The sequence below is a fragment of the Vicugna pacos genome, chromosome 4 (genome assembly GCF_048564905.1).
Source record: "Vicugna pacos chromosome 4, VicPac4, whole genome shotgun sequence".
NCBI classification, from domain to species: Eukaryota; Metazoa; Chordata; class Mammalia; order Artiodactyla; family Camelidae; genus Vicugna; species Vicugna pacos.
This window is the reverse complement of record NC_132990.1, coordinates 78,653,704-78,679,933: the sequence shown is the minus strand read 5'-3', so window position 1 is coordinate 78,679,933 and position 26,230 is coordinate 78,653,704. Positions and strand designations below refer to the sequence as shown.

Here is a 26,230-nt window from a genome sequence, read left to right as displayed (position 1 = left end):
AGAAGTTCAGGTTCCAGGCTGGCACGTGACTGTGGACAAGCCCTGGACCCTCTAGGCCTGTTTCTCCACCTGCGCAAAGAAGCATGGGCCGAGCTCTCTAAATAAACACGCGCCCAGATCAGAAGGCCTGATGGGCGGATGCCCATTCGGCCCAGGACCGCCCCTCAGCTCACAGGAGGCTCCCCTCTGTGGGGTCCAGAGACCCACCGCCCCTCGCCGGGGGCTGCCACCCAGCCCCAGCCCCACCCCCACCAACACTGCACTCCACACGCGCTCACAGCCTCAAGGAGGAAATCCTGCAGGACCGTGTGGCCTTGCTAGAGTTTCAGTTTCTTGACAACAACAATTGATGGGTGCTGAAGAGCAAAAAAAAAAAAAAAAAAAAAATGAAATGGGATGAAATCTGCAGCCCGGGGACTCCGCCAGGAGACAGTGGGAGAGAGGCAGGCAGACACAAGCCACGTGCGGACCACGGGAGCAGCCACAGTGCAGAATGGACCACACGGATCCTGACCCCAGACAGCACCTCCCAACCCCACGAGGCCCCGGGCATGAGACTCAGAGAGATGCGGCCCATCCCAGACCCCAGGGTGGATGCAGACCAAAACCTAGAGAAGACGCCCAGAACACAGGAGCCATCAAACCTGCAGAGGGGGAGACAGAGACCCCCAGACAGCAAGGGGAGGCGAGGAGCCCCCTCTGGGCTTCCACGCTGCCTGCCCCCACCCACCCCGAATAAATGTCCTCAATGAAATGGGCCCATAAACCCAAGCCCGAGAGGCCCACGGCCCGTCCCTCTACTGTGAGGACCTGGGGTCACCAGGCACTCTCACCCAGGCTCACAAGAGCAAGCAGAGCATGGGATGGCCTGGCACCCAACAGGCTTAGGGACATCCTGATGGACGTCCTGATGGTCTTATTAGAGTTCCCTGCCCTCCCACCCCTGAGTCAGCACTGTCCCCTCCAGGACGTGACCGTCTCCTCACCCAGCAGAGCACCAGGCCCCAGGTGCACCCACTCTCCTGGGCTGGCTGCCTCCGGTGACCCCCTACCCCCCACCTCCAACCTCGGCCCTCGATGTGTTTCTGCCTCTCCACCTTCCAGAGCCCACGCACCTGGCCCGGGCCCACTACGACCTTGAAGAGGCCTTGACCAATGCCTGTCCCCAGCGGGGCCGGGAGCAGCCCGCAGGCAGGACCAAAGTTGTGTCTCCTCTAACCCAGAGCCTGGCATACAACAGACACTCAGTAAAGGCACGGTGGGTGAGCCCACAGCCCAGGGGACAGGCTGCCAGCACTGCGGCAGCTGCCTCTGGAGGGAGTGCGCGCCCCGTCATCAAAGGTTCGCAAACGCGACGGCCACCACTGGAGGTCTGCACAGCTGCCGAGTCTAGGGCTGGACCCTGTGCTCCAGGAGCCCGGGCCACGCCACGAGGGGGCCTGTGGGAGGCGGCCCCGCCCACTCATCCGCGGCCCGCCTCGCGCCTCCCGCCTACCTCCCGCCTCGCGCCCCACGGCCGCCCAGCCGCCCGCCCCCCCCCCCCCCGCCTCCGCCTCCCGCCTCGTGCCCGCGGCCGCCAGGCCCACCTTCCCGCTTCATGCCCATGGCCAGGCACTTCTGGTAGCGGCAGTACTGGCAGCGGTTGCGCTGCCGCTTGTCGATCAGGCAGTCCTTGTTGTCCCGGCAGGTGTAGCTCAGGTCCTTGCGCACCGTCCGCTTGAAGAAGCCCTTGCAGCCCTCGCAGCTGTACACCCCGTAGTGCTTGCCTGTGGGCGGCGGGCGGGCGGCGTGAGGGCCCGCGCCCACGCGCAGCAGGGGCTCCGCGCCGCGCCCCCGGGGCCCTCGTCCCCTCCGGGCCTGAGCTGCGGGCTCGGACGGGGCGGCCGCCCTCCCCGGGCCTGGCGGGCGCAGCGGCGGGACGCGAGGGGCCCGCGCCCACGCGCAGCCCAGAGCGCGCGCCGCCGTGTCACCGCCTCCTCGGGAAGCCCCCGCCCTCCTTGCCACTCACCGTCTCCCCGAAGGCAAAGCGCCAGGCGGCCCGGGGGGCTCCGCGCGCCCCCCGCTGGCCGGCCCCGCCCTGCCCGCGCCCGCCCCGCTGCGCCGTGGCGCCTCACCTGAGGAGCGGTCCCCGCAGATGGCACAGATGTGCTTGGTGAAGGACGCCATGTTCCCTGAGGGGTGGGCCGGGACTTTGAGGACACCGTTGAGGCCCAGCGGGGGCTTTATGTCCTCGCTGCTGCTGACGGGGTTCATGGGGGAGCTGAGCTGAGGAGGGGAAACCGCGGTCAGCCCTGGGGGCCAGAAGGTGCTGCCACACCCCCACTGTACAGAGAGAGAAACTGAGGCTCAGAGAGGGGCCCTGTCCACCCCAGGCCCCACGGAGGCGCAGCTGGGTGCTCAGCCTGCGAGCACGGCAGGCTGGCGGCGGCTGTCCCGCCCTCGGAGCCCCACCCTCCCACAGCAACCGGGCGTGAAAAAGACCTCGAGAGGCCCCTGCTCATACGCGCATCCCTCACCCACCTAAGTAAGAACTGCCTGCCGTTACTGGGTGCTCCCCCCACAGGCCAGCGAGAGCTCCGGGACCCCCTGGGGAGGCAGGCGCTTTGGGGACCCCTGGCCCACAGGTGGGCACCGAGTCTGGTCGCAGTGAGGAGGGAGGAGAGGGTGTCCACCCCAGCAGGGCACACAGCCTCAGCAGGCAGGGTGGGGGTCAAAGATCACACGACCCAAGGAGAGAGGGAGGAGACACCAACCCCTACACGCACACGCACACACGCACACATACACACGCACACACATGCAAGCACACACACGCACGCACGCACACACATACACGCGCACATACACACACACACATACACACACATGCCCTCCACCCCTCCCGCCATCCTAATGCTGCGCCAGGAGGAAGCGTGGGAAACTCACCGGTCACCCTGGCAACAGCGGCCGCGGCTGCAGTGACACAGCGGTTTTGGTTCCGCTGCGCCCACCCCAGCTCTCCCATCAGTGCCAAGGGCCCGGAGGTGCTTCCCGCTGCGCCCTGCGAGCCAGCCGGTCTACGCTGGGGCCAGGACCCCAGCCAGGCAGCCCCCAGCACCCCCGTTCTGCAAAGCCCTGGCAAAGGCGGAAGTCGGGCTGTGTGATGTCTGTGGATGGACAGCAGCTGTCGTGCTGGGCCCCCGTGCACAAGGGAGCCTCACCCCCTTCCTTCCCCGCAGCCCCCAGCTCCCATTCTCCTTTCTCATGGGACAGGAAGAGTTGGGTGCTCAAAGCACACAAAACAAACCATCCCAAAGGCTGTTTCCCACCAGTCTCAGCACCTGGCAAGTGCTGGGTTCCTCCTCTGCCCAGGTGGGCCCCGGGGGGTCTATGAGGACGCTTAACCCCACGAGACTTGGGGGCTGCCGAGAGGCCAGCCCCTGCAGCTCAGGGCTGTCAGGACTCAGGAGGTGGGAGAAAGAGTGTCCAGGGGACCCCACTGCAGAACAGGGCACCCTATGTGTCAGCTGAGAGTACCCCCGTGCAGCGTCTGCAGGCTTCAGAGACATTTCACTAATAAGAGAGCAGACTACGCAGGGCGCTGGCTGTTTGCTAAGTGCTACTGGGCACGGCTGTGCACGGGCCTCTTGCCACGTGGGAAGCCCTCAGTGAGCGGGCAAGCTGCACTCCCCTTTCCGGAGTGGACACGGAGGCTCAGGGAGGTCGGGGGACCGGCCGAGGGCACACAGCCGAGAAGTGGCCGAGCAGGTGTGAGCTCAGGCCCCTGAGAGCTGTAAGCACTGAGGGGTCCCTGTACGCTCAGAAGGGGTGCCGGGGCCCCAGAGGACTGGCCGGCCCAGAGCCACTGGGTGATCCCGTCCACCTGGCTGTTCACTGAGTGCCCACCGGGCGCCCAGAGGCCCCGGAGAATACGCCCTGCGTGGCCTGTGGAGCTTGCGGGCAGGTGGGAAGGGGACAGCCACAGCTTGTCCCAGGGACTCTGACTCCTCCACTCCCTGGGTGGCTTTGGATAAACAATCTAATCACTGAGTTTCCTTGTGTGAAAACTGGAATAACACGAGGCCTCCGCCTGAGGGCTGCCATCAGGATAACGGAGCGACTCGTGGGCAGCGCTGACAGCAGAGCTAACGAACCCAAACCAGCCGATGCGTTAGCGCTCGGGCCTCCGGGGGGCGCCGCCAGGCCAGCTGGGCCTGGACAACAGAAGCCGGTGTCCCAGGCAGAGAGGCCACCAGAACGATCGTTTGGAGGTGGGGGAACCGAACGACTGCTGGGAAAAGGGCAGGAAATCGATGCAGCCCGTGGTGGAGGGTCCGCAGCAGGGGCCGAGGCAGCCACTGAGGACACGTGAGCAGGCGGCCAGAGCTGGACACTGGGCACGAGGGCCCTCTCAGGCTGTCGGAGCCCGACCACAACTCCATGCAGCTGGGTCTGCGGGGCGGCACCGAGGAGAGGAACGGGCATTTCCCCTTTCTATGGGTACCCAGATCATCCGGGTGGGTGAGGGCCACCTGTCCTGTCTCCCAGCCCCCAGGGCAGGCCCTTGGGACTGGCACCTGCCTGGGTAAATTGAGGCAGGGCCGCAGCACTGAGGACGGCCGGCCAGACCGCATCAGGAAGGAGACACAGGAAGGATGGACAGAGCGTTAGTCAGCAGGCTCATGGCCAAGCTGGCTCCCAGGCCGTGTGCCAAGGGCATCCCTGTTCCCCCCACCCTGGGCTCAGGCGTTCTTCCCGTGGGCACAGCAATCAGCCCTAGGAGGCCTTGCACATGTGGGAAGATGGAGACTGGGCAGCAGACGCACCCTCAGCCCAGGCCTTCGGCCACCATGTCACTTCTCTGCCTCAACTGGTAGGCGTCCTGGCACGGCCACAACAGCGAGGACACGGGTGTGGGGGCCTTCTCCCTCCCCAGCCCCAAGCTGACAAGCCTCGGGCCGGGTTCACAGCTCCCAGGACAGAGCATGGGGGCCTCATCCTGCCAGGAGAGCACCCCACAGTTGGGGGATGGCTCCCCTCCTGTGCTCCACCTTGGGCTCCAACATCTCCTTCTGGAGCCTGCAGACCACGGCGCGGCGAGGGTGGGGGCTCATCCCGTTTCCCCTTTCACATCCTTGGCATTTATTTCAGTTCCATGGAGCCTGCGGGACCAACTGAAATAACCACCCGCCTCCATCAGTGCCCCCTAGGTCTCCTGCCTGTCTCTTCCACACCCAGCCTAAGTTGGGGGCCATCACCCATGGTTGGAACTGGGGTGGGAGGACCCTGGCTTCGCTGGCCTCCATCTGCCATCAAGGCAGCGGGCAAACCCTGTGAAGTGCACGTGGCCTCGCGGACGCCCCGTCACGGAGGCCCCATGCTGCGATGTCCACCACAGGGAGCAGGCAGGACCCACGCAGGTCCTGCCCGGGGGAGGCTGGCCAGGCACTGCGGGCGGGCTTGGGGACGCAGTGGGGAATGCTGCCTGGGCTGATGCGGGGAGAGACACGGGGCCACTTGGGCAACAGCGCCCATGGTCTGGCCTGATTCTGCCTGGTTCCTCTCCCCCACCCACCGTGTCCACTTCCCTGTTGGGCAGGGTCAGGTGGAGAGGACTCAGGGATGTCGACGGCCCTCCCGCGTGGACGCGAGGGCCGAGCAGCAGGCCCTTTCTGACAACAGCAGAAGTCAGGGATCCTCGCTGGTTCCGGCACCGTGACTTCGCGGTTGTGGTTTTGAGGCGGGGGTGGGGGCGTGCTCCCCTTGAACTCCACCCACATTGCCATGAATGTGGGGAACCCCAAGCTTTGATGACACACTATGAAGCCTAAAGCTGAAGTCAGCCCCCAGGGAAGGAGCTCTGGGGGCCAGGGGTGGAGGCAGGGGTTGAAGAGACCGAGACCTCCCCAGGAATGGTGGCCAGAGGCCGAGCACAGGGCTCAGACCACAGCCACACTAACTGGGCCTAACTGATGAACGAAGACCAGATGGCAGGTGACCAGCAGGGCAGGGGTGAACATCTGGCACCCCTCACCCTGGATTCAACAAGCTCCTACTGTGTGCCAGGAGCCTCACTGTGTGCAGGAAGGAGGTGGTCCCGCAAACCCCTGAATCCCCAGCACTGCCCCACCCCTGCCCCCAGACAGGCTAACAGTGCCAAGGGGCACCAGGCACCCCCAAGGTTTGGGGGCATCACGGCCACCCTCGGCCCTGTGTCTCTGCACACTCGGGCTCACACACATGCCCTTGGGGCGTGCAGGGTGGGCATCAGGCCTCGGTGCCACCAAGGAGCCTCCTGGGGCTCTGAGAGCCAGCAGGTGCCGCCACTGTCCCGGTTCCCAGGGGACAGGTGCACGCCCAGTCTGCGCCTGTCCTCTCACCCAGCGGAGTCATACAGCCAGCAAGAACGCGGGTGTGGAGGCTACGCTACAAACAACACGGCCAGGCCCTGAAGGCAGCCGAGACCCCCTCAGGCCAACACCTCAGGCCTTCTGCCTGCTTCTGGAAGGCTAGGTGACAGGAGGGGGCACCCGAAGGCCCAGCTCTTCTGTACCCGTCCTCCAGGCACAAAGGGGCTGACAAGGTCACCCTGGAAGAGCCAGTGAGATCTTCCACCAAAACCAGCTCGGGACAGGCCCAGCTGATGGGCAGCGAGCTGGCCCCAGACCTCGGTGGCGCCCCCAACCTCCTGGGCCGGGGGTGGGGTGGGCTGCCCTGGAGGCGGCCTGGCCCAAAAGCAGCGGGGAGTGCCCAGGACACGATGCCCAGACTAGCTGTGTGGCTCTGGACGGCGGGGCCTGCCCCGGGGTGCCCTCTCTGGAGGGCTGTCCTGCAACCTCACGGAGGTGGTGCGCCTGAGCTCCCCACCACGGGGCCCTGTCCTGCTCGGGGGACCCTCCGCTATGGAACCCAAACTTGAATGACACTCCAGGCAAAGGCGTGCCTCCTATTTCAGGAGGACAGTCTGAGCCCAGACAGAAGCAGCACTCCCAGGATTCCAGCAGGTCTCCCAGAAGTCTCACAAGGAACCCAGCAGGAACCCACCGGAGCTAGGACGGGAGATGCCCAGCCGGGGTCCTGGGAACTCAGGGCACCGCTGCAGGGGCTCGGGCGAGAGGCACCCAGGGTGGGGAGGGTGGACCGGGCCTGCGGGTCCCCACAGCAAGACCTGGCTGAGTCAGGCCACCAGGCGCCAGCTGCCCCCTTGCCTGGACACAACTCCAGGAGCAAACTGTTCAGAGAAGCCCCTGAGCACACGTGACCGCGGACCACAGAGAAGACCGCTGAGCCCAGCAGGCGGTCTGAAGCCACAGCAGGACTTGGGCCTGGCAGCCCGAGTAGGGACGTGTGTTCCCCAAGCCTGGGAGTCTGGGCAGGGAGCTCCAGACACCCGGCACGGGTGTGAGCGGAGACCGGGAGGGTGAGGGCCTGGGGCCAGGGAAGGGAGGGGCAGCAGAGAGGCCCGGGGCTCCAGGGAGGCGGGCTGAAGCCTGAGGACTGTGCAGACCCCACCCTACAGAGCTCGGTGGCACGGGGCAGGAGCCCCCCACCAAGGGGGCCTTGCTGGAACAGAGGGCCAGCAAGGGAGCTCAGCTGATGACCTCGGGGGCCGGAGTCAGCCAGACCTGGGCTCAGACCCAGGCTGAGGCCGCCTCTCTGAGACTGTGTCAGAGAGGTTGGAAGTGAGAGCACCTGACTCCCGGCCCCGCCCTCCAGTCCAGGCCCCGCCCACACTTACCTGCGGGCTTCCAGTGCCGAAGCCCAGGGTGGGTGTGGTGGGCACCGACATGGAGTGGGGGCCCATGGGGGAGCTGATGACGGAGAAGGGTGGGCCCATGCCGTTGATGGGGGAGCTCAGGGTGCTGATGGGCGAGTGCAGCTGCCCCGGTGCGCCGAGCGAGGAGCCGATGCCAGGCCCCAGGGAGGGGTGCAGCGAGGGAGCAGCCATGGAGCCGCGCCCTGTGGGGGAGCTGAGGGAGGAGGAGGTCACCTGGGTGGAGAAGTCTGCAAGACAAGAATCCACAGGAGGCCGGTCAGGAATCCACACCGACTAGCCTGCCACCCCTCAGGCCACAGCGGCCACACCAGGCCTTGGAAAGGCAAGAGACAGCCCTGGGCAGGGCCCCAGGCGCCCCCACCTGCTCCTCAGCCCCACTGATGCAAATTCACACCCAGAGCTCCCCGCCAAGGCACCAGCCCCACCCGGCCCGGCTTTAAGGTTCAGGCTGGGCCCGAGGCAGGTGCAGGGAAAGCAGGCTGACGGCTGCTCTGAGACGCCTATCTGGGCAGGGAGGCCAGGGCGCTGTCCCTGAACCTGCAACCCCACGGGGCCTGTCCACCTGGAATGCCCGGTAGCCGGGAGTTGCCAGCCCCCTGCCCGTCCACTCGGAGGTCAAGGTGAGAGTCTGGGAACAATAACAATAGCGAACGCTGACACCTCAGAGCACCTACTACGCAGCGCAAACAAGCCCACATCCTCACTGCAGCTCAACACGCCGCACCAGCAGGTACACGCCAGGCGCTGCTGCTAACCCGCTTTACAGGTAGGGGCCGAGGCCCTCTGTTCTGCAGCTGCTTCGGGCAGGGCGGGCCAAGACACCAGACCTCCGGCCCCTCTGACTCAGGGGCCCCAGAGAGGTGCCACTTCCTGTGTGCCCAGGCCAGGCGGCGTGTGGCCCAGGGCGGGGAGCTTCGAGGTGGGTCTGGTGGAGGGGGCCCAGGAGTGTGCCAGGCCTGGAGATGGGGAACCCACAGAGGCTGTGAAGGGAAGCTGGGACCTCCCACAGACCAGCCTTTCATCTCTGGGATTTCAAAGCCCCAACATGTGCTAATTAGGCCTCCCTCCCCACCCTGAGGGCTCAGCAGGAAGCTTCCCCAGGAGGGAGGCTCTCAGGTGGTGAATCCACCGCCCCAGGGACCTAGCAGAACTGAAGGGAACTCAGAGAGGCCCAAACAAGGCAGTGGGAGCTGGAGCTGCAGGCCACAGCTGAGTCCAGCCTCTGCCCAGCAAGGGGCTAAGCAAGCCACACTCCCTCCCCAGGCCTCAGCCTTCCCATCTGCAAAATGGCCTGTTGGGGCCCTTTCCCACCAGTCCTGCAGTGATCACACATGCTTCTGAGATGTCGAGTGGGCCACAGGTGCAATGGAGTGGCTTCTGTCCACGCACCAACAGGTCAGGGACATGCCCTACTGACACCACTCAACAGCCCTAGGATGACTTCGCTTGTCTGAACCTGGGAGTGGCCGTGCCCTGAGCATCCCCCAAGTGCCAGGCTCGGAGCAGGAAAACCCTGTGTGTGCATCGCCCCCAGGTCCTCTCGTCGACACTGGTCAGTGGTGCAAGCTGGGTCTCAGACACACACCGTCACGCTGCAGGACACCGCCACCCACAGGGAGGGTTGCGACTCAAGCAGGCCTGACTCTGTCCAGCCAGAGCCAAGCTCTCCCCTCAAGAATCTGTCCATGGAGGTGCTGGGCTGCGGCCAGCCCGTGGGGCGGGGCAGTCCCCACAGGAACACAGGAGGCCCTGCCACTCCTGCAGGCCCCCTCCTCTGGGAGCACTTACCCATTTCCAACCTGCAGCCCCCACCTCTGGGCACCTCCTCCCTTGCTCCCCTTCTGAGGGAAGAGGAGCACAGGAAGGAGTCTGGAATTGCTCATTCAAGCCAGGGAGTGGAGGCTAGCAAAAGAGCCTCATCAGATCCATGTGAAACCCTGGCCATTCACAAAATTGGGAATAAACCATTTCACTGAACTTGAAAATAAGAGCTTTAAGAAATTCCGGAACTCGATGGCAGCGACACCTATTGGCAGAGATGGGTACTACAAACCAGCCCTACTAGACATTCAGATCCCTGCACCCACGGGTGGACGCCAAACATGCATGCCCAGGTGTCTCCCCAGGGTGGCGGGAGAGGACGGGCAGGAAGAGCAGCAGACCCAAGGTCTGGCTGCACTTCCTTGACCTCTGAACTCTTGTGGCCATGTCCACCCATCTGGGACAGACAAGGAAACAGGCACTCGTGCCAGTCGCCCAGACTCCCCAGAATGTGCGGTTGCTGCCAGGCAGAGCACCACTGTTGTTTCCACCAGGCCGCGGGGATACCCAAGAGCCCACCTCCCCGGCCCTCCACCGACCCTGGCTGAGGATCCCTGAGCCCACTTCACCCCGTGCAGGCGCCTCCCCTTCACACAGTCCCGGGAAGCGCCCTGCTGACCTCGAGCAGGGAGGGAGAGCAGAGCCAAGTGGGGGCTGCGCAGTCTGCACCAGAGCACAGGGGAAGCCGCTGGGGGACCGGGCTGGGCTGGGAGCGGGGTCCCAGCCCCACTGGTGCATGCAGAAGCCTAAGGGCCTGGCCACCCTGCGGAGCTGCCCACCTTGCTTCTGGGGATCTGAGGCCAGAATTCTCACAGCTTCTCCACCTCCACCCCCTGCCCAGGTGATCCTGGCGGACCTGAGGGCTCTGAATTAGAGGAGAGGACTGGGGGCTTCTCGGGGGCTGCCCTCCTCAAGGGGCAGGGTGTAGCTGGCAGTGACCATCCAGGGCAGGGCCTGCTGCTGGCCCACCACCCCTGCATGGGTAGGGGCGTGCGGCTTCCAGCTCACACGGCTGCAGAGGCCGCCCCAGGCCAAGGGGGGCCGCTGGGCTTGAGCTCCTTGCTTATTTGCTTGTTTGCTTGCTGCGCCCCAGCAGGAAGGAGGGGGAGAGGCAGGAGAAAGCTCTGGCCGGAAGGAAGGAGGGAGGGAGGTGGCCTGTTCCACTGCCAGCTGCCAGGCTGCACCCCAAAGCTTCCTCAGTCCCCCAAGGGACCGCCCGCACCCAGCCCAAGTCTGAGAACCGTCAGGAGATCACTAAGATGAGGGAAACAGGCAGGAGAGGAGAGCCAGGTGCAGGGGGTGCCAGGGGAGGGGCCCAGCTGCCAGCCTCTGGGTGCAGCCAACCCCCCAGATGTGAAGGGTGGGGGCCTGGCTCCTTAGGTAAGTTCCCACCCTCTGCCCTCCAGGCTCAAGTGTACAGTGACTGTCCCAAACTAGTGAACCATGAGTCCCCCGGGAGGGGCTGCTCCAGCCAAAGCCCACCCAGGTGACCCCCGCTGCCCCAGGGCCCCCACTCCAGGCCCTTCCTGTTGACACAGAACGTCCACGGCAGACACCTTCCCGGAGCCTGGGTGACAATGGGCTGGGTATGTTTTCTGGAGCCTTCTGGAGAGACACTTTCTGGCCAGGAAGGGAATGTTAGGAAGAAAAGGACAGAATGCTTAAATGCCCATGCTGGCAGAGGGGCCCCCCGCCACCCTCCACGTGCACGCAGGCTCAGCCTTTTCCGGGCCCCTATCTGTCCCCACCCACTGATAAGCAGTGGCTGCGATAAGGCGTTATTCTGAAACTCATACTTTGGACTTGCAGGGGACTTGTCACCAGCGGTCACCGCACGGTTATCTGATCCTCAGCTCAGCCAGACTGGCGGGGCCAGGGCTGCAGGACGCCAGGCTCACACCAGACCCAGCCCTAGGAGAGGCTGACACCCGGCTGGCCCCACCCGAGGCGGCAAAACCCAACTGCTGGACCTCTTCCGCTCAGAACCTGGGCCTCACCGGGCCAGGACGCAGCACCTCACACCACTTACAGCCTCCATGCCCCTTGGGACCAGCAGCAACCCGTGAGACTCAGGGCTCTGGGGATGGAGACCATGGCTCACAGGGACCCCCAAAAAGAGACAACCAGCGTCCAGGCAGAGGGACATCCTAGCAGCCCCAACTCGGGCAAAAAGACCTTGAAGCGCTGCCGGATTCAGTCCAGGAAGGCTGCATGGAAGAGGGGATAGACAGATCTCTCCCTTGACACAAAAAGTGTTTCAGGCCATAAAACTCACTTTAAAATGCAAACCTCTGGAGGCCAGAAGCGGAAGCCACGAAGCAGAGGTGGGAGGTGGAAGGCCTGGGATGCCCGGGAGGCTGGGCGCCCAAAGCAGGAGAGCAGCAACCCCGGGCCCCGAGCGCGAGGGTCAACAGTAAAGGGAAAGAGCGCTGCAGGGGCGACTGCCCCATCACAGGCGTGTGCAAGCAGAACTAGCACCGCCACTCGGGAACGGCCGAGCAGGTGGCCTCGAGGTCCCTGTGAGAAGGAAAAGGGACCTCCCCACTGATCAAAATCCCTGAGCTGCACAGGCCCCCTCCGGAAGGCCACCAGGACCCTCCTGCCCACCCCCACCCCACGCCCGACTCCCCAGCAGGAAGTCAGGGAACCCCCCCCCAAACTCCCTTCCGGCCTCTGCCTGGCAGACGGGGAAGGCGGGGGAGGTGGCAGGAAATACCAGCCCCACTGCTGCCGGGGTGGGGGCAAGCCCCCGGGACTCCAGCCCCTGCCAGGCAGCTAGGGAACCCTGACTCTTGAAAAGCGAGGCTCAGGGCTCCTCCATAGCCCTTCTGAATTTGCAGGCCCGATCAAGGCAGGGTCTAAGCAGGCCACAGGCTGGGGCCAAGGGCCCTGGGACAGGAGGACATCAGGCCCAGCCGAGCAGGAAGTCCAGCAGAGGCGGGGACAGGCAGCCCAACTGAATGAGCATGGGGACAGGTCCCGCGGGGCTGGAGTGAGCCGGGGACTTCAGAGAGGGCCCTGCAGGACAGCACAGAACAGGGAAAGTGGACAGGAGGGAAGGGGACACAAAGGGGTGAGGGAGAGCCCCCCCACCCAGGAGCCAGCACTGGACGGACGAAAACAGGACAGGTTTTAAGCACAATGTGTCCATGTCCAGTCCCCCAACCCCTGCAGCTCTGTGCTCCGGCCTGGGGACAGCCCCGGAATCAAAGCCCCACCTCGGGGAGCTCGCAGGCCCTCTGGAGCTTCCTGGGACGCCCACCTCCAGCCCCCACCTTCCGGAAGGACTGCTTCCCCTGCCACCCTGGGGAGGGAGAAGTGGCAGCCCAGCGGGGACTGCGGTGGGACCACGGCGGGACCACGGCGCGTCGGGGTTTGGGGGAAGCTGGGGGTGGCTGGAGCAGAGAAGGGGGAGGCAGGCTCCATGGGGGAGGGGCCTCCAGTACTAGGGGTGGGGGGAGGCAGACGTGCCTGCGACACAGGGTGGGGCCGGCCCTGGTGGGGAGAACGCCCACCACTCAGTTTCACCTTCTGTAAAACGGACTGCGGGCTGCGAAATGAGGCGGCTCTGATGACCTAGAGAAGTGGGCCCCACGGGCCCTTGCAAGGTGGGGTCCCAGCACCTGCCGTGGGCCTGCTCTGACCTCCCTGCAGAGGGTGGACAAGACTCCGGGCCTGTCACCTCCAACCCAGGGGGCATGGCCAGCTCACTGCCTCCAGCCGAGGCAGTTTACAGCTTAGGTGACCTGGACTGAAATTTCAGTGCCACTAGGGTCACCCTACCCTTTCCCCAACCAATGTCCCCAGCCTCAAATCTCAGCTCCACGAGGAGGACAGGGGTCAGCTCAGCCCTCACAGGTCATCAGGAGAAACTCCAGCCCGCCTCCGGCCCTTCCCTAAGACCCTGGGGCCCCAAAGCCCAAGGCGGGCCCACACCAGGCAGGCAGCCTCAGGGGCCCCTCTGGAGAGGACCCCAACCGGCCAGAAGGAACCCAGCTCCACTCTGTGCCAGGCCCAACACTCCATGGGCCTGCGGGGGCCAGAATCCACGTCCCACCTCCACAAGGGGGACAAGCGTGGCCCAGACGCCACGGGAGAGATGAGGCGGCGGCGCGTGAACACGCATCTCCTTCACCCACACCCCTCACCGCTCACAGACGCCGAAAGGAAGTGGCTCTACAGGCTTTTGCCCCTGGACACTCGACGGGGCTCCACCCCCGCAGGCCACACGGAGAGCATGGCCAGCCTCTCCCAGATACTACTGTCTACCACCATCCTACCCAGTCCTCCGCGACACTGGTGGGGATGGCCAGGGGAAGGGCTGAGGGGCGGCAGGCAGAGGGACGCTGAAGGCCGAGGGATAGGCAGGGCACTCTGAGGGACGGACACCAGGACCCCAACAACCCCTAGGCCGCAAGGGGACCCAGAGTGACCCAGGGGCTGCAGAAGCAGCAGAGTCTCCCAAAATCACCACCATCACCGTCCTCACCATCATCCTGATCATCATCACCATCACCATCCTCACCATCCTCACCATCACCACCATCACCCTCAATATCTGAGAGACCCCTTGCCCTCTTTCTGCACAGACAAAAGGCTGAACCCCAGAGAAGCTAATGCTGACACAACGGGTTTTGCCACAAGTGGCCCAGGGACGATGTCTCAGGGTTCCGATGGCTGTACTAAGCAGGCCAGGGCTGGTGAGGGGCAGGGGAAGGAACGGGAAGTGGTGGCAGCCGCCCTCACCCAGGACACTCATACAGCCTGGGGGCACTGTGGTTGGGCCCTGTGGTGGCAGGTGTGGCTGAAGCCCAGCCACTGTGGGGGAAGTGGGGAGCAGAGCCAGGAGGAAAGGGGTGGCCAGAAAGGACTCCCCATGACCAGCTAGCCAGCGCCTGGGCCTGGAAGGAGTCCAGGACAGGGCTGAGGGGGGGTGGCGCCAATGCACTGGGGAGATCCAGCCAAGGTCTCAGCGGGCACTGCCTCCCGTGCCCAACACCCTGAAGCTGACAGTCCACGGGGGTGGCAGCCACAGCCCTCACCCCAGGCTCAGCCAGCGTCAACTCAGCATGTCTGCGACGCTCCCCTCACTTCCTGCGGTGGACGCTGCCCGCTCCCCCGGGCCCGCGGCACTAGGACAGGTGCCCCTGGAAAGTAGGATCTGGGGGCACCCTCGGTGCTGAGCTGCACGCCAACCTGGGGGAAGCGCTGCTCAAGCCACCGTGGCGCAGATGAGGGATCTGAGCCCCCAGCTCTTCACCATTTAGGAAAATGTGCTCGGAGAGAGGGACTCAGTGGGGAAACCGGGGACGCACCCTAGAAGGTTGGGGCCCATCTCCCGCTGGAGGCCTGCTTCCTGGGCCCAGGCCCCTTGGCTGTGTCTGGCCCCTCTCTGCCAGGCCTCCCTGGGTGCACCTGGGTGCTGCGGGAATAAGACCCCGCAGGCTGCCCACAGCTTCAGGATAATGAGGACCAGGCCTGCTGCAGAGAGAGACACCACTCTCCTGGCCCCATCCTGCACACCATGCAGGTGCCCCAAAGGCTGACTTGGGAAATGTCAACTCCCCAGCCTCCCCTCCTCTTGCCCCTGGCTCCAGGGCCTCCTGGACCTGGGGGCAGGGCCGGTGTCTCGGGAGAAGCCAGGTGAACACAGGCAGAGCCGGCCCCTGGCGAGGACCAGCAGGCAGGCTGGTTCCCAGGGGCCTTGGGGAGGCCGGGGAGGGGGTGTTGTGGCCACAGGACTAGGGGACCCACCTTAGAGTGCTCGGCCCAGAGCCAGGTCCCCACTTGGGTGCTGTGTTTCCATCCATCCAGCAGGATGCCCACCCCAGGGTGCAGGCCACACAGCCACCACCTGCGGCCCCCAAACATGAGGCCAGTCCTTTTAGGAGTGCTCCAAGGTATCTGATTTTACTCAAAGGCGCCCCCCCACCCCGAGACGGCTGGGGGACAATGAGGATTTCGTGTGGCCTCACTGACAGGGCTATCCACCCATCCCAGGGACTCGGAGGTGAGAAAGGTCCCGCCCAGCCGGCACCGAGGGGGGCGAGGAGAGTGCTGGGAGGGGCAGCGTCTGACTCAGCCGCATCCAGCAGCGCTGCCTCTGGCTGTTTCAGAAAGTTGCCCCCGACAGGGGGGCTGCCACGTGGAGGCAGCACAGGGCCACCCACCCAGAAAGATGCTCAGGGACCCGAGAGTCCCCAGAGCTGGTTTCCGACCCCATGGCCAGACCCTCAGCAGGCCAGCCTGCAGCCCCGCAGCCGTCCCTCACCCCCTGCCCTGGGCACGGGAGCAGACACCCACCCGGATCTACTGCTGGACAGCTGGGCCACGCCCCCCACTCGTGGCCTAACGCGTGCTGCGGGCGGGGCAGCAGTCAAACCCCCAGGCCTGCTGGAATCCCCAGGGGAGGAGGCACAGGCACAGAAAGGAGGTGACAAGAGGGAGAAGGCCACAGAGCAGCCAGAAGCCAGCTGCAGTGAACCTGTGTGCGGCGCCGTTACCACCGCGGCCTCTGCAAAACAGAGATTCCCCAAATCCGTGGCCGGCTGGTGGCCTGATGGCTCGTGAAGTCCCCGAATGAAATCGGAGGCTGCGATGCACAGCTAGTCTGGTAGCAGCGCCTGTGCGGCCCCGGGCGCCAGCATTTACCGCAGGAGCTGGGGAAGCCCAGGGACAGAGAGCTGCCCCGCCCCCTCTGCCTGAGGAAGGGGCTGGGGAGGGAGAGGCGCTCCCCCAGCCAGAGTGAGAGCCGCCGGCCCAGCCAGGACCAGAGCCTGGCTTTCCGCGATGCTCCCGACACACGTCACTCTCACAAAGACCCCTCTCCTCGCGGCCAGCCAGGCGGCCGGCACGGGTTCCAGGCGCAGCCCGGTGCCCGGCAGCGACGCCCACCGTGGGGACACGGGAGCACAGAGAGCTGGAAGCACGCTCACCTCTCCGAGGCCAGGCTGGGGCTCCGGGCGCAGCAGCCTCCCGTCCAGGCAGCGCCCCGAACGTCCCCAGCACCTCAGGGTGCCGGCCCAGACGGCGGGGGCGGGTGGGCGGGGAGGGGGGAATTCCTGGTGAAACCCCGCCTGTCCCACAGCGGCCTGGGGGGCAAGGGGGCCCCGAGCCTGCGGGCTGGCTGGGGCGGTTTCTCTTCAACAGGAAAAGACACGATTCTCGTTTCATTCTGAGCCACGCTGCTCTCACTGGCGCAGAGGCCCGCGGCGGAGCTCTGTCGTGGAATGCCTCCCACCCCTGCCCCGGCGGCTTCTCTCTCTGCCTTTCCTTGCAGCCCCTGTGGGCTGATACTTAGGCCGAGGTTCGCCGGCACCCCAGCCACCGGTGCTGGAGTGTGGGGACCCGGTAAGCCATTAGAGCACGGCGGCCAGGTCAGGGAGAGGGGCCACTCTGACGCAGCTGCCCGGCGGGCGTGGGCCGGCCTCTGCTGGGGACGTCCCCAGGACCTCCCAGTGCCCTCTGAGCATCTCCATTTCTCGGATGTGGCCCTGATGCCTGGCACCCCAGGGCGTGGTCGCAATGGGTGTGGCAGGGCTGAGCCAGAGACCCAGGAGGGCAGCGCGCCCACCCAGCTGCCAACGGGGGCTTTCAGAGACCCCCGCTGCCTTGGGCCATGAGCTTGACCCCTCGGCACCCTCCCCTAGGCAGGGGCTTACCCACCCCGCACAGACTTAGCCGGTGTCACCAGGCTGGTGCCTGCAGTGTGGAGGCCCAGCTGGCGGGCCTCTGCAGACAGCAGACAGGGCCTCACCCGTGAGACAGACTGAGAATGGGACATCCGCCCGCTGGAGCGGGGCTTCCCCACCTCAGCCACGGCGTGGGCGCCTCCCACCTGGACCAGCATAGCGGCCTGACCCTCCCTCTCCACCCAGCAAAGCAGCCACCTCAGACCTCAGCTTATCACCCCCACACCCCTGCTAAAGGCCCTGCTGGCTCTTCCCTGCTCTGGGGAGACCCCATCTCTGCAGGGCAGCCTCTGGGGCTGGCACATGCCAGGGCTGAGCCTCTGAACCCCCAGGCACTCTCTCCAGGACGCCAGCTCAGTCTGGGGCCCATGGGGCTGGCAGGATTGGTTCCCAAACTGAGATCTGCCCCCTGCGGACCAGCTGTGTGCCAGGCTCGGCCCTACACTTCCCTCCCCAGCCCCGGCAAGGGCAGCAGGAACAGGAGGGTGGGCTCCACTGCACCCAGAGGAGGAGGCCCCGGAGGCCAGGGGCCAGGAGACGGCTGTGGGAGTGCAGCCCTAAAACGTCCATCCCCGTCCCCAGGGCCTCACTCCTGACACCCCTGGGGCAGCAGCGGAAGACGAGAACTCTCTTGCCCCTCAACAGGCGCTTCTCAGGGGCTGGCGTGGCAGCAAAGGGGACAACCCAGCTGACCCTGCAGGCCTGAGATGCCAAGGACCCGGCTGGGGCCGCAGCAAGCACCCATGGCACCACTCAGCCCACAGGGCCTCCAGGCAGGAGGGGGGCTGGAAAGCCATGGCCTCCGTCCACCCAGCACGGCCCCGGGAATGCCCCACCCGCCCCTTTGCAGAGACGAGAGCCAAAAGTGGGCTCCAATCCGGCCCCGGCCAGGCCACCGCCTGCTCAGCATGCCCTCCCCAGGGCTGTCCTAGTCATCGGTCACTTGGCAGTATGGCCACCATCCACTCAGTCACCACCAGAACGTCTCATGGCTCCCATTGTACCCCAAACTCCAAAGCCACCCCCAGCTCCACAGCACTCCCACCCTGTGTGGCCACCTGGGGCCGGGGCCTCTGCCCTTGCAGGCCCTGCCCCAGGGCCCCTTCCTGGCCCTCTCAGCCTCGCCAACAACCACTTCTCTGGGTCGCACAGGCAACTCCAGGGGATGGCCAAGGCCAGGGTCAACAGGAGGAGGGAACCCAGGGCAAGTATGTTCCCACCGCACACTCCTGTCCTTGGCAGTACCTGCGAGCAGCTTCCGAGACCCGTGGACAATGCACACTTTTAATACGGGGTGGGGGGTGTGGGCCGGGCTGGGGGCTGCCATGCACTCGCAGTGGCAGGGCTGGGTTGAGGGGCCCCAGGGACCAGACCCCAACCCTGGGCGGGGCGTGGGGGCCGGAGCTCAGTGAGGGCAACACGAAGACCCGGCCCGGAGGAGCGGGAACCCAGAATCACGCCTTCCACGGCTCCAAACCCACCCCGATTCCCAACACCCACACTCAGGCCGCAGAGCTGCAGGGAGAGGGCTCCACCCCTCCTGAGGGCGCACAGCCGGCCGGGGGTCCAGGGGAAAACAGCAGGGAGCAGTCGGACCCCGTCATCGGCTTCGAGCCTCACCTACCCAGGCCGCGGACGGCCGCGGGCCCAGGCGCAGGAAGGCCCCGCAAGCGGGTGGGAAGGCCCAGTGCGCTCGGCGCAGCGTCACGCGTGCGACTCACAGGGGCCGTCCTCGCTCAGAGCTCAGTGGCTCAACTTCACGCACGACGCTGACAGTCTGCTTCATATGACTTTCCAGAGAGCGGACGAGTGGAGACGGCTGAATGTGGCAGCAAGAGGTGACAGGCAGGAGGCTACAGTGCAAAAGCTACAAACCGAAGAAAAACCCAGCAGCCAGGTGTGCGTTCTATGCAGAGAAATCCAGATACGCCGACGGGGCCAGGCGAGGCCCCCAGTCGCCCACCAGGGAGGCGGTCACGCAGAGCGCCCGGCCCAGCCGCCGGACGGCCACGACGACCGCTCACCCCACACGCACGGGCCACAACGACTAAGCACAGAGCAGGTGGAACAGCCCAGGATGCGCTCTGTACGAAGGTGATTTTATCTGATTTTAAATGTCCTGTCATATCAACAAACTGACCTGGAAAGTTCTCTTTCCGGCACCCATTTCGCAGACAAGGAAACCAAGGCCAACAGCTGACCAGGCCTGTCCAGGGTTGTGTGCAGCAGGTGGACAAGGGACACAGGCACAGGGCAAGCCCCCAAGGAAGAGCTGTGGTCGGCATGTGAACTCGGACCCCCAACAACACCCCTAGAACAGGAAGACAGAGCCTCCAACCCAAACCACGTGCCCGAGAGCTCTTTGCTGCGGGAGCACAGGGGCTTCGAAGAACCCTGGGCTCACAGACTCAGCCCTCAGCGAGCCTCCGCGGTCACTCAGCGAGGATGGAAGAAACCGAGCCCAGAATGGCCCAGGGTAGGCTCCAGGTCACCAGCACCCGGGCCGGCCCCAGGACAGGCATGCAATACACACACAGGACGAGCACCGTCTGTGGACCTGTCCCTCAAGTCCTGACCAAGCAGAACACGCACGAGGCTTGGAAGCCCCCAGGCAAGACAGCACAGCGCCCAGAGGCAGTGTCCTTAGCTTCAGGTCCCAGCTCCAAAACCAAGTGGTTCCCAGGGACGGCCCAGGGCAACCCCATCTGGTGTCCACCACCGTCCACATGGCGTGAGGGAAGCCAGGCTACAGCCCTCTCCATGGACATGCAGGTGAGGCACCCTGGACATGGAGGGCCAAACGCTCATGAGCTACAAGAGGGCTTTAAAGGGCCTGGAAGAGCGAGGTGGTGCCAGCTCCCACCCTGGCCACCGGGTCTCATTTGAGCCCCTCCCCTGAACTGCTGTGTGGCCCTGGGAAAGCCAGTTCACATCTCTGGGCCACAGCACCCCCTAGAACCCAGGCAGCGGGGAGCACATCTTCCGAGGGGCATCTCTGAAGGTCAGTGAGTGGTCGCGTGGGCCCTAGCCTGGGGTGAGATGAAGAAATGGACCTGCTTGCAGCCAAGACGAAGGCAAGTGGCCCGCGAGCCGTGCCAGGTAGGAAACCGGTGCCGACCCCACCAGAACAGCAGGGAAGACCAGGACCCTCCAGGACTCCAGCCTCTCACTTCCCCACGGGCCTCCCACCCTGAACAGCCCGGCTCTGCCACATGGGCCAGAGCCAAAACCCAGGGGCGAGCCAGGTATGGGGCCTTCTGTCTGTCCCGGGCCGGCTCCGGGCAGCCAGGCCTCCCTCAGCTTCCGCACGGGCCGCGTGCGGCTGAGTAGCTGTTCTCCACACTGGACCCAGGAGGAGGGGCTGGGCCCACTGAAGCCCTCCAAATGGACAAGTCCCCACTGTCCCCAGTCTGTTTCCTCATCTGAAAGGGGAGTGAGCCAGTACCTCTCCCCTTTCCACCCCAAAACCCGCTGACCCAGACAGCCAGGGCAGCCCAGAGCTCAGTGGTCCTGGCTCAGGCCGGGGACAAGCAGCAGGACCCGAACCGGACGCCCTCAGCGCAGCCGGGAACCACAGGGGCGCGCAGCAGGGCCCGGGCCCCACAAAGGCCAGCTTCCCGGAGACGCCCAGCACCTGGCCCCAGCTCTCCCTCCTGGCTCCCCGCACGCCTGCCCTGAGTGCCACCACCTGCAGCCAAGACGCTGGCCCCCTCCCAGCCCACCAAGCCCAGCCCTCACCTGCCAGCCACCTGTGGTCCCCCGCCCGCCAGGCCAGGCCACCTCTTGAAAGAGAGGCCAGGAGGTGCAACCTCATGGCCAGGGTAGGCGAGAGGTCCCACCACAGGGGTGGCCCCATCACCCCCTGGCCCGCCGGCTCAGGGCCCCACGGCCTCGGGCGATGCAGGGTGGCAGATCGGCAAGCAGCAGGGCCCGCAAGAAGGCCCAGGAGGGCAGCGTCTCCGCCAGGCAGCTGGGCACCGTCCAGAGTGACTGAGTTCCCCTTTCCCAGGGCCCGCCCGGCCCACCACCCCTCACCCAGACACCTGTGACCACAGGCGGCTCCCATTGGCCGAAGCCAACTGCTTCCTAAAAGAGGACAGGGACCCCAGCCTCGTTTCCTCAATCTGAGAGCGACAGTCCCAGCCTGCAAGTGGTGACCACGTGGGACCCCGGCCCAGCCCGGGGCCGGGCAGAGAGAGGAAGGGCAAGGCCTGGACCTGAACTCCAATAGGCCCCGCCTCGGGCCAGCTGCCTGGCCGCGGGCAAGTCAGGTGACCTGGCTGAGCCCACTCCCCCGGCTGCGGGCTGTGGGAGGATGCGGGGATGGGGCCCACCCTCCGACACAGGGCCAGGCAGCACGCCCAGGAATGCTCTCCTCCCGATGCAAGTGCTGGTCTCAGCCCGGCCTGGGGGGCGGGAAGGGGGGCGTCCTGGGAGTGCTCGGGGCCCCACCACGCTGTCCCCCCACCCCCACCCCCCGGCAAGAGGCGTCCTGTGCACAGAGCCCTGGAGCACTGGCAGCGAGGGTCCTGCAGGAGGAGGGACGGCACGGGCCGGCGCCCAGAGGCTGGGAGTCAGGCACAGGACAGGGCTCGGCAGGCCTGGCACAGAAGAGGCAGCAGTGGAGCAGAGCCCCGACTGCTAGGACACATGGGGCAGCAACGGGGCGCGCCGGAGCCAGGGGAGGGGGCCTGGACAGGCTGGGGGCTCTGCCTCGGAGCGGGTGTGCAGGAAGTGCAGGAGGAAGGAAGCCTTCGTGGCTCCCGGCCACCCTCCAGCCACACAACGGGGTCATTCTTCCGGGGCACAGAATGCCTTTTGTAGCCCGGCAGCCAGGGGCCCAGCCCAGGGCCAGCAGCAGGAGTGGGGGTGCAGGGGCTCCATCACATGGCCTTTAGCCCTGCTGGTCCCTGGCAGGCCAGTGTGGGGTCCTCAGTCCCCACCCCCGGGCGGCCTGAGGTCCAAGCAGCTCTGTCCCCGGGGGGCAGCCCTGTCCGGCTGCAGGGGCCGAGGCCGCTTGGACTGCTCTGAGCGGCACACACTGCCCGCACACCGTCCGCTCCCTGGCAGCGTTGGTCGCGCTGGCGGCCAGGCCAGCCCTGGACCCAAGGCAGCCGGCGCCCTCACCTGAGCACGTGGTAGCCCTGCTGCCCACTACAGCCCCGGCACTGGCTGTCGGGGCCCAGGTGGGCCGACTCCTCCTGAAGGACTCTGGCAGGAGGCCAGAGGCCTCCCGCCCAGGCTGACCTGGCTGGCGGCCCAGCAGCGGCCCTGCCTCGGCCTCTCCTCCAGTGCCTCCCCCACGTGCACCCATCTGCCCGCACCGCACGCTCCGCTCGCTGTGGGGCCGGGCAGGCCCCTTCCCTCCAGGGCCCATCCCACCCTGCCCTGCCCATGGACATCCAATCCACACTGGCCAGAACCCCTCAAGTTTGGGGTTCAAGGATGAAGAGAGAAACCCCCAAGCATCACACTGCAGAGCAGAGGGCCCAGGACCCTGACTGCAGGGCAGGAGACGAGACGTCCTTCCCTGAATTACCTGGCTTGGGTTTCTGCCACGTGCACGTGCCATTTTCACGACAATGACACAAACAGCCTCGGCGGCGGCGGAGGCCTGACTTTAGCAAGACCCTGGTCAGACCCAGGTTGCTGCCACCCCTCCTCCGCGTTGGCCAGGCTCCCTCATTCGCTCCTTGTCACCACTTCTAGCTCCCAGCTTGTCTGGTTCGGGGCCCGGGCAGGGATAAGCTCACCCAGCGGACAGGGGTGTGGCGAAGGCCTGTCTGTGGCCAGGATCACAGCCCAGCCCCAGTCAAAGGCTTTACTCCCAAGAGGCAAGCCAAGCCAACTCAGCCGTGGCTGGTGGTCAACCGTGACCCCCAGATCCTCCTCAGCCGCCCAAGAACCTGGCTGGTCAGCCAAGGGCTTGTGCTCCCGGGACAGGGCAGGGAGGTCCCCTGAGAGGTCCTCTTGGCCCTCGCCCACTGACTCACTTCATCTGTACCCAACAAGCTTCGTTACTTGAAAGCTAACTCTTGCTGTCTTAGCTGCCAGGAAGGGAAAGGTGCTCAGCCCTGCCCCACTCGCCCTCAGCTCCACAGGTGGCAGGCGGGGCCCAGCACTGGAGGCCACCTCTTGGAGTCAACACAGACTTACCTCCTGCCTCAGCAGGGCCAGTGCAGGACCCTAGACACATCCTGGCCGGCAGCTGGTCCCAGCCCACCAGGCTCCCTTGACCTCAGGCTCTCCCCCAGCCCCAACCCCACAGTCCCACCTCCTCCTGTCCCGCCCTGACGTGGCTCGTGGATGTCTGGGCCCTCAGAGTGGGTCCAGCTGACCAGGCGCAGGACCTGTCCCACCGGCTGGGTGGCCTCAGGGGTGACGCAGCCCAGCACAGGCACGGCCATGACCCACCTGTGTGGCGACAACTGGGGAGGCCTCTCGCAGGACCAGGCGCTGGGAAGCACCAGCCCCTGCCGCGCCCGCCTCCGTGCGCACACATGAGCCACATCCGTGTGGGTCGGGCAGCCTGCAAGTCCGAGCTGGGCACTGCCGCCCGGGGGGGTCTCACCAACCAGGCCCTGCCCTGCGGGACTCAAGCATTTAGCAAGCACCAAGAGTGTGCTGGGTGCTGAGCCAAGTCTCAAGCAGCAGCGTGTGCTGCCTCTGGGTGGGCACAAAAGTGTGGGGGGATCACCTGGAGGGGGTGCCGGCTCCCAAGGGGCTGAGCCAGCTCCGACCAGCTCATGGACATGTCTCTTCCCAATCAGCGTTTAGCGACATCACATCAGTAGCAGGAAGTCGGCCACGGCGCAAGCGTCTACCCCACAAAAAATAGGAAAAGCACATATCACACCCCCAGAGCCCAGAGACGCAGGGCCGCCCCCACCCAGCCTGGCTTCCCCCAGACGCAACGGCAGGGTCTCTCCCTTGCCCCCAGCACCCCTCAGCCTGAGACCTACTGTTCCTTCCTTGCCCAGACCCCACCTCTGGTCTGCCCTGCCAGTCCAGCAACATCCCAGGTGTTGGCCCAGGGGTCCCCCTGGGCAGACGGGCCCGAGCAGCCTCCTGCCTCCCTCTCGGACCTCTCCCGCCAGCTGTCCGCGATCTGCCTCAGTGCCCAGCTCCTGGCCCTCAGGAGGCCCCCCAGCCCTGCCGCCACCCCCCTGCCTTCCCCAGGCCTCACCCTCCCTGTTAAGGCGCTGGAGGCTGGAGCCCGGGCCCTGGCCAGCGCCGCCGGAGCCCAGTCAAAAACAACACACACACACACCCAGCCCTCAGCTTCCTTCCTCCCCGTACGGCCGGCAGTGAGAGAGCAGCAGGCAGGGCCGGGGTGGGCGGGGGCGCAAGCCCCACTGCAACTACGCCGACCCCCCCCCGCCCCCGTGTCCAGCCCGAGGCCCCTTGCTCTCACATCCTGGTGGGGGCAGGGGGTGTTGGGGGGGCAGCACAGAGACCAGGGGCTGCCCTGAAGACAGCTGGGTCTGAGGGCAGGTCGAGGGGGCCCCTGACAGCCACCATGGGCTCACCATGGCTGGTTTTGCCTTCACCTGCAGGACCCCCACCTCATTACCCACAGGGATATCTGGGAGGGCAGGGGCTAATCTGCTGCGCTGACCAGGGTCCCCACCCTCAAGGCTGCTATTACCTTGCAAAAACCCTGAACTCGACCATGGTTCTCTATGAAGTCCCTCCAAGCAAGGCCAGCCCCCACTCCCTCTCTCAGAGGGGCCCTGGGGCCACAAGGGCCGATCTGCCCCGCACGGGGCTCGGTGCCCACCCTGCCCGGCCCCGCCCCCGGCCCTGGCCCTCTCCAGTTGCTGTGGCCCTCAACCCCTTTCAGCCCTAGCTCTGGCCCTCAGCCCAGGTGCAGCCATTCCCCGCGGGGTCTTCCCGTCAGGGACACCTCCTCCAAGAAGCCCTCCTTGCACCTGTCAGGCTGAGCAGGAAGGTCCAGACAGGGCCCCGGCCCTGTGCGTGCCAGGCTGGGTCTGGCTCGCTGCCCCGACAGCAGGCTCTGCAGGCAGCCGGGGCCCTCCCTGGACACCAGCCCCCAGCCCAGACGGTCACCATCCCAAGTCACACTGCCTTCTCGAAGCTTCTGCAACCTCTGATCTGCTCCAGCCTTGCCCTCCTCCCCCAGGACCGCCATGACCAGCCCACACGCTGGCCCTTCCCTGCCTCAGGCTGGTGCCCACACTGGGCCTCAAGCATAGGAGCTTCCCCACTTTCCAGAAGCAGCAGCTGAGGCTCAGAAGACCCCACAGACCCCAAGGCGCCAGGTCACAGGTCTGGCCGGAGGCTCTGCCGCGCTCGGACCCGGCTCTGTCTGACTGTCCTGCAGGGTCGGTACCACCCCCCACAGGGGCCCCCACATGCTCCACCCCCTCCCAGGGCTCTGCTGTCTGCCCGCAAGCGGGCACGTGGGGTGCTGACCTTCGGGAGGAGGTGGGGCTGCTGTGTACCTGGGAACCCCTGAAGCTCTAGGACCTCTCACCCCAGGACTGGTGGTCCTAAAGCTACACGGAAGAAGCCCTTCCTCCAGCCTCTGACCCTCGAGCCTCAGGTGCAGGGGGTCTGCAGAAGGTGTTCGGCAGGACTCGGCAGCCAGCGCTGCTCCCAGCCCGGCACAGGAGGGCTGGAGTCTGGCCTGGACGGTGGAAGCTGCTCCACGGCCACGTTCGCTCCCTGTACGTCAAGGGACATCGACCCACCTGATGCAGGGGCCTGGACTCCGTGCCCATCTGCCTTCTCACCTTTCTCCCCCCTCCCCTCCCAGCAGGGCCTCTGCCCACGCAGAAGGCAAGGCAGCATCTGCTCCTTGCCCACACTGACCGCGGCTGCAGGCGGGAGAGCCCCCGCCCCTGGCAGCAGAGCCTGGGGGGAGGCTAGGCCTCAGAGACCCCAGCCCCGGACCTGGGCCCTGGGGAGGCTGTGGGCAGGCCCCTACGCCGCCCGCCGC

General features: G+C 65.9%; 1 protein-coding gene across 7 annotated transcripts in view; it reads right to left on the bottom strand.

Annotated features, from left to right (window-relative positions):
• The window catches only part of RXRA (retinoid X receptor alpha), a 95,778-nt gene that overhangs the window by 19,844 nt on the left and 49,704 nt on the right, over nt 1–26,230 (bottom strand). For 4 of the 7 annotated variants that reach the window (XM_072960511.1, XM_072960513.1, XM_072960517.1 and 1 more), the window contains exons 2-4: nt 7,718–7,983; nt 2,115–2,322; nt 1,587–1,766 (exon numbers count right to left, since the gene is read on the bottom strand). In XM_072960511.1, the coding sequence (XP_072816612.1) occupies nt 1,587–1,766; nt 2,115–2,322; nt 7,718–7,983 (654 nt within the window). Of the gene's footprint in view, nt 1–1,586; nt 1,767–2,114; nt 2,323–7,717; nt 7,984–16,512; nt 16,587–21,006; nt 21,228–26,230 lie in introns of those variants that run through there. The other 3 variants (XM_072960510.1, XM_072960515.1, XM_072960512.1) reach the window with 3 other exon arrangements.